We start from the raw sequence: 7,439 nt of genomic DNA, 5'->3' as shown, positions 1-7,439 counted from the left end.
GTCTTGAAGTAAACCCCCCCCCCCCGCCTAGGCTAACATCAAAACAGGCTTCACATGATGAACAGCAGCGGACGTCCTTCTCAAAGGTTTGCTCACTGCACATTAGTCCAGCTCAAGTATGTTTTCAAGCAGATGGGAAACGTGTTTAAGTGGTTGGAGTCACCTTCTAAACTTTCTGAGCGGAAAGTGGAGGATAATTGTGCTAATTACCCCCGTCACTATTTTTAAAAGGACTTGGAGAATAGAGTTGTCAGCAGAGTTAACACCTCCTATTTTCTAGTCAAAGGGTTTTCCTCGGCAACTTCGAGCTAAATATACATTACATAAAAGTGTATAGAAGCGGAATAAGGCTGAAGAAAGTAAAACCTTACATTTTGACCAACATAATCCCTAAAGCAAAGCATTTAACTGAAAGCTCTGAATCATAAAATTAATTAGGGTTGGATAAAAGCACAAGTCAAGCACTACCGAATAAAAGATAAACAAGGTGCTGTAATTAAGACGTAGGGATGTTCCATACTGCCTAAAACACTGGTATATACGACCTAAAACAGTAGTAAATACTACCTAAAACGCTGGTATATACTGCCTAAAACAGTGGTATATACTACCTAAAACGCTGTTCTATATTGCCTAAAACGCTGGTATATACTACCTAAAACGCTGTTCTATATTGCCTAAAACGCTGGTATAAATACTGCACAGTCAAAAAAGGATCGTCCTAAAAACGCTGAAGGTATAAATACTGGGCCTCAAAACCATCCTGGTATAATTAAGCTAAAACCTAAAACGCTGGTATATCTGCCGGGTAAAAACGCTTCGTGTAAGTAGTACTTCCTGACAACAGGGGGATATAGGTCTACCTCACAACGCGGTTTTCTAATAGTGCCTAAAACGCTTGTATGATACTGCCTAAGGGGGAAAAAACAACGCTAGTATATACTGGGCCATAGAAGCTCTGATATATAATGAAAAAACATAAAACCGTGGTATATACGTGACCGTAAAACGCTTTCTGATGAAGCTAGGGAAATACTTGCCTCAACGCTTTGGTCTAAATCCTAAGGTACTCGCCGAAAACCGCGTGGTCTCTACGCCTACAAACAACGCTGGTATATACTGCCGTAGAACGCTGGTCTATACTGCCTAAAAAACGCTGGTCTATACTGCCTAAAACGTTTTATATAACTAGCCTAACAGTTTTAGTATAACCCTAACACGCTGTCCCTAAAAACAATTAACACCTGGTCTAGATACTGCCTAAAACGCTGGTTCTAGTGATTGCCTAAAACGCTGGTCTATACTGCCGGTATAAAACTTGGCCTAAACTAGACTTCTAAAACTTGGTCTAATACTGGCCTAAAACGCTGGTCTATACTGCCTAAAACGGTTCATACTGCTAAACGTTGGTCTATACTGCCTAAAACGTTTGTCTACTGATATACTGCCTAAAACGTCTGGTCTATACTGCTCTAAACAGCGGTCCTAATACTGACTAGCCTAAAACAACGTTGTTCTTATACTGCCTAAAACGTTGGTCTATACTGCCTAAAACGCTGGTCTATACTGCCTTAAACGCTGGTATATACTGCTTAAAACGCTGGTCTATACTGCCTAAAACGCTGGTAACGAGAAGTACTGGAGTTCATGCACCAATCCAATACCAAATAATAAAAAATAAAAAATGAAAATCTACGTTAGTTTATGCTCTTTTTTGGTTATAACTGACTTTCTGACTGGATAAAAAAAAGTGTTTCTGTGGCGTTGATTGTTGTGTGTGAGTTCATGTTTTTACAAAGAGTTTAACCTGAGTCAGACCGACAACAAAGATAGAAATCATATCAAGGATGGTAGTGTACAGTTGTTAAAACATGATAAAATATATGACACACTGGTATCAAATCAGTACTTGGTATTGACCGATACACAAGTTCAGGTATCAGAATCGGTATCCGGAAGCAAATAAATTGTATCGGACATCTCTAGTAAGAAGTAAGTGAAATAAGTGACCGCTGTCAGCTAAAAGAGTCCCTGTCGTTTCTACAAAAGATGGGGATGAATTAGAAGACGTTCAGCATCTCTCTGTTTAGATTACACAGTATCATGGGAAGCAGTTTACAAATGTCAAAAAGATATGTGGCTATGCCGAGGATCATGCCTTAATCATCATCAGAGTAACTGCCTCACCTCATAGGACCTCATGCTACGCATAGAGGCAGGAAGTGCAGAGTTGCTGTCATCCATCACTTGCAGCAGCTCCTCGCACACCTTCAGCGGCAGCACCACAGGATGTCCAATGGCATTGGCCTCCCAACTAGATACAATGCTACACACACACACCCACACACACACACACAGACACAGACACACACACACACACACACAAAGAGTAGAGAAGAAGTGATTTATAGTGACTGCCGCAGCATTATACAACCACAATGACGCCCAGAATAGCTGCTGTAAATCCAATGATGAAGCATTTGTCCCAATGTTTTAATGAAGTGCTTTTTAACTGTAAACTGAACTAGATTACCAGGGATGAATAAAAGTGGATTGATGGTATGTGTGTGTGTGTGTGTGTGTGTGTGTGTGTTGCATCGCTGTGTGTCTGTGTGGGAGACTGATAGAAGAGGAGACTGAAAGGAGATGACGAAGAGTGATTGAGAGAGGAAGGATTGATGCTCTGTCAGTGTGTGGCGCAGATCCAGTTTGTTTGGGTGACATTTGCCCATCTGTGCAGTTCCTGAGACGGAAAAGTCTTCTCAAAGTTTTTGCAGTACAATGTAAGACATCACACTGAAGAACTACTCTACTACTATTATGATTACACGCAAGTAGAGCTGCCCAGGTTAATCGATCAATGCTTTAGTTGTCAGCTATTAAATAACCTGCCAACTATTTAGATAATTGATTGATCGGTTTGAGTACTTTTTTATTAGAGAAAATACGGTACAAATTCTCTGTTTCCAGCTTCTTGAATGTGAAAATGTTCTAGTTTCTTCACTCCTCTGGGACAGTAAACTGAATATCTTTGAGTTGAGGACAAAAGAAGACATCTGATGACGGCATCTTGGGCGTTTGGGAAACACTGATCGGCACGTCAACATTTTCTAACATTTTATAGAACAAGAGGTTAGTTGCAGCTCCACATGCATAGAAAATCTGCTTTTAACCACTCAAAAACTAGTGTTTTCATTAGGTTAGGCTGTTTACACAGCCAGTCTATCTGCTCATTGGCTGTAAACATATCGGCCCAAACCAGTCTACATCAAGATTCTTTGTGCATGGAAATGTAGTTAATGCTATCCACAGTTAGTTAGATTTGACATCTCAAAATGGATTTTATAGGAAAGGAGTTACCCTTAGAATTTCTACTGGACTCAATTTCCATATCCATGATGCCTCATTCACATTGTACTAGACTCAGATGGTGCCTGCGACTTTCAACTCATAATGAAGTCACTGCCATTAGTGACAAGCGTAATCCACTTAGGCACCGGCTCACCGGTTCTCCAGCCAATTATTGGCAGTTTTAACAACACATACTGCAACCTCTAGCTGCAGTCAACTGTCACTGACTGTATCCTGAATAAGAAGGCCATCATCCAGGTAATTCAGCTCCTAGGGCATAACATTTAATTTAAAAATGTCAGAGATGAGTGATGAAGGATGAATGGTAAATTATGTAGGGGGAAATGGAAGTGTGAGTAACACCAGCATTTAGCTACGCAAGGCTTCAGAGAAATGTCTAAAAGAGGTGAAATCAAAAAACGCCCGCCACGGTAAAACTTCTGCCGCCATGGTATCAGAAATAGGGCAAACGCACAACAGGGTTTCCACTATGTAAAAATTACACAGCTGCAGGGGCGGCGATGCGCCCCTGCAGCTGTGTATGAAGAGCCATAAAGTCGTAATTTTATGACTCTACAGAGGCGTCTGCTGCTCTATTGAACTCAAGCAAAAACGGTCATCTGCTCTCTTTAACTGAGCAACTGGAATAGTGACAGGACGTCATCACTCGCGAAGTCATGGCAACCAAGTAAACAACGGGGCAACTACTACTTGTCACTCAATTTCAAACTCAATGACAAACAGCAACAAAAGCCGCAACATGAAATCCGCACTAACGCAGCTACAGTTTATTGGAAAATAGCCTTGTGGACACTTAATCTGAGGAATTTACTCTTTATCAGACCCCAGATGACATAGGAGTGAGAATCACCAGAGGCCTCACAATACGATATCATCACGATACAACATTATTGCGATTTCAAACATATTGCAATTTATTACCTTTTTTCCCAGTTTAAAATGTTTCCCAATTTCATATGATTTCCCCCAAAAGGAAACGGAAAACATTTCTGTTCTCTGTGCATCTAACTTTAATTTTCTTGCTGCAAAATGGGATTGTCAAGCAGACAGACTGAACAACACATATGTAATAAAAGATCCATACTTGGTGTCTGTGTATCGACACAGTATTGCCAGAGAAAATATTGCGATACTATGCGATATCAATTTTTTCCCCCACACCTAAGATGAGACAAGAAGCTAACGTTAGCGAACGCTGCGGTCCCTCTGCCTCCGCGTTGCAGGACACGCTGTATTCCTCCCACAGGCTGTACTGTTTTAAAACGGTTTCCCAGGTTAGTGGGGGTGCATGCCGCCCAAAACCAACATGAAAAACGTAACTAGTAATGTTCACTCAGCGTTTTGTTTTGTTGTTAAACTGTGTGTAAAATGAGCGGTGACGCTAAATCACCGGTTTCAGGTAACCTACCTATGGTACAGTCTATTTGCTGGATGGTTTTAAGGTAGCTAACAGTGGGTAGCAAAGCCCGTTGACAGAGGCGTTACTGTTCATATTTTGACACAATGCTTCAGACCAAAGTGGTCATAGTGACTGAAAGTGTAGTGTGAGATGAGATAAACTAAAAACTACACGCTGTTTTTAGGTAACGTTAATTTTTGCCGTTCAACAACCCCCTCTCCCCCGCTGAAAAATAATTCTAGAGGAAACACTGTTAACTGATAGCATTAATCAGTCAACCAATAACATCCCGCCTATCCAGCTTGTTCATTTCATTTAAATGCACTGTGACTGTGAACATAAAGCTTTCTCCTTTCATACAAGTTTTACCTCTAATTACCCTTTCTCCATCACTCACCCTGTGGGCTTGTCAAAATGGTAGAAACAACAAAACTTCTCTGTTCTGACTTCACTCTGTGGGGCCTGCCAGGGAGAAAGGGGGGGGGCTGAGTGCTGATTCAGTTGAAAATAATGAGGGTGGAAGGCTTATCCAGTGGTGTTCTGCTGCACTGAACATGGAGAACCACATGCAGCACATCCACCTACACCTCTCCAATGCTTCACAGCAAGGTACACAGAGACTCGCTCCAGTCAAAACATCATGCTGGGTGTGCAACAAACACGAGCGTGGCTTACGCAACTGACAACATGGAGATGATAAACACCTTTGATGGCAATCTCACTCGCGAAATAATAGACAATTATGTCTGAGCAGGGACCCTTAGCGCAAAAGTGTTCTAAAACCGAAAAGCTGTTCACCAACAAAGTCGTCTTTCATCCCACGCAGCGAGCTGAGGCAGGTGGTGATTGAGAAGGTACGTTGGAAAGATGAAAGGATAAGATTAAGAAGAGGAAAACAGAGTTTTTTTGGGGGGGGAGGGGAGGTTGGAGGATGTGGTAAATAGTCCTGGCTTACTCTCTTTGTTGGATGCCTGTGTCAGAGCGGGCGGTGTAGAGGACTTTCAGGACTCTGGCTGATGGACTGTGAAGAGAGCTGTCCCCCCCGACACACGTCCGTGGGACCGACGCTGTGATGGAGTCGCTGTTCAGCAGCCAGAGCTGCAGGGGGAGCACACAGGTCACTAAACACATGGCGGACGTCACATGGCCAAAGAAATAACACTGCACCACATCAAACACATGCACGCCCCCATTTAGAGTGTCTTACATATTAAGAGTGTTCCCAAAAAAAAAAAAAAAAAAAAAGACCCCTCAACACATGAGTTTCCAGTGCTATGTTTTAGTGCAAACACGGTAAATGTTGCTGACTCTCCCATATCTGTTAGCAATATCAAAGCTTTAGGCTCATTTCTGTATTTTAAATGTGGAAGTTCAGTTTGTGGCTGTGGGGTTACCAGTTTGATACGTTTCTACATATTGGGCTTTAATAAGGTCAACAGAAGAGAAAATAATTAAACAAAAAAAGATGGTTTATTTTGCAATTATTACTATTATTTTTTCTCATACAACAATAAAGCTGTCAACTAAACACAGGGGTTAACGAACATGGCATGCACCTTTGATATGATGGAGGTTACTTTTTTTGTTTTATAGTAATTCAGAAGTTCGTTTGCGCACAGGAAAATTAAATTTAGTAAAAATATAAATGTGTCACATCTGCCAGCTTCAGTCCAAAAAAACCCAATATTGGAATATAATGCTAGAGCACACACGGGGTTCTTACACCTTTTCCAGGGTCAAATTCAAGCACTTTCAAGGTCCATTTTAAAGCTTTTTCCAGCACCTTACACCACTGTATATTACATACCAATACATGGTCAAAATTATTATTTAGTGTTTTTTTCACATTAAAAGACGTAAGGCTATGAACAGCCAAAATTGTGTTTTGTAATAGCAGACGGATCAGATATTTAATCAAAACACATCATTGATCATCATGCTGGGTGTGCAACAAACACAAGCGTGGCTTATGCAACTGACAACATGGAGATGACAAACACCTTTGATGGCAATCTCACTCGCGAAATAATAGACAATTATGTCTTAGCACGGGACCCTTAGCGCAAAAGTGTTCTAAAACCGAAAGTTTCATTTTAAAATGTATCATGTCTAAGTGGACTTCACTTGCTACCTTTGATCAGAAATATTTGACAAGCCTAGGCCACACACACACACACACCACACACAACACACACACACACACACACACACACACACACACACACACACACACACACCACACACACACACACACACACACACACACACACACACACACACACACACACACACACACAAATCAAACTCTGAGACCGTAACAACAACAACCTGTAATTCCATTTTAACCCAGAAGACTGACAGTGCACAGGCCTGAAAAATAGCCTATTTTAATTAAAAAATTGATTTCATTGCTAAGACATTTACATGTATATAACAGAGCAGTGTAAATATTATATGAGGTCAACCTCAACCTTACAGTCGATTACTAGCTACGTAGCTAGTAATGTTCACTCAGCGTTTTGTTGTTAAACTGTGTATAAAAACAGCGGTACCGTTAAGTCACCGGTTTCAGGTATGTACGGTACCGTCTGGATGGTTCCAGGTACGTATGGTACCGTCTGGATGGTTCCAGGTACGTACGGTACCGTCCGGATGGTTCCAGGTACGT

At 41.3% G+C, this 7,439-nt stretch overlaps 1 protein-coding gene and 1 long non-coding RNA gene across 2 annotated transcripts in view; one reads left to right on the top strand and one right to left on the bottom strand.

Annotated features, from left to right (window-relative positions):
- The window catches only part of ube3d (ubiquitin protein ligase E3D), a 37,312-nt gene that overhangs the window by 11,250 nt on the left and 18,623 nt on the right, over positions 1–7,439 (bottom strand). The window contains exons 9-10 of the mRNA XM_032517796.1: positions 5,727–5,869; positions 2,188–2,326 (exon numbers count right to left, since the gene is read on the bottom strand). Coding sequence (XP_032373687.1) covers positions 2,188–2,326; positions 5,727–5,869 — 282 coding nt within the window. The remainder of the gene's footprint in view (positions 1–2,187; positions 2,327–5,726; positions 5,870–7,439) is intronic.
- The window catches only part of LOC116690682 (uncharacterized), a 20,643-nt gene that overhangs the window by 365 nt on the left and 12,839 nt on the right, over positions 1–7,439 (top strand). The gene's annotated exons all lie outside the window — the stretch shown is intronic.

Source organism: Etheostoma spectabile, chromosome 6, assembly GCF_008692095.1.
Source record: "Etheostoma spectabile isolate EspeVRDwgs_2016 chromosome 6, UIUC_Espe_1.0, whole genome shotgun sequence".
In the NCBI taxonomy this organism is placed as follows: domain Eukaryota; kingdom Metazoa; phylum Chordata; class Actinopteri; order Perciformes; family Percidae; genus Etheostoma; species Etheostoma spectabile.
Note: the sequence above shows the minus strand (reverse complement) of the source record. Positions and strands in the feature narration are given on the sequence as shown.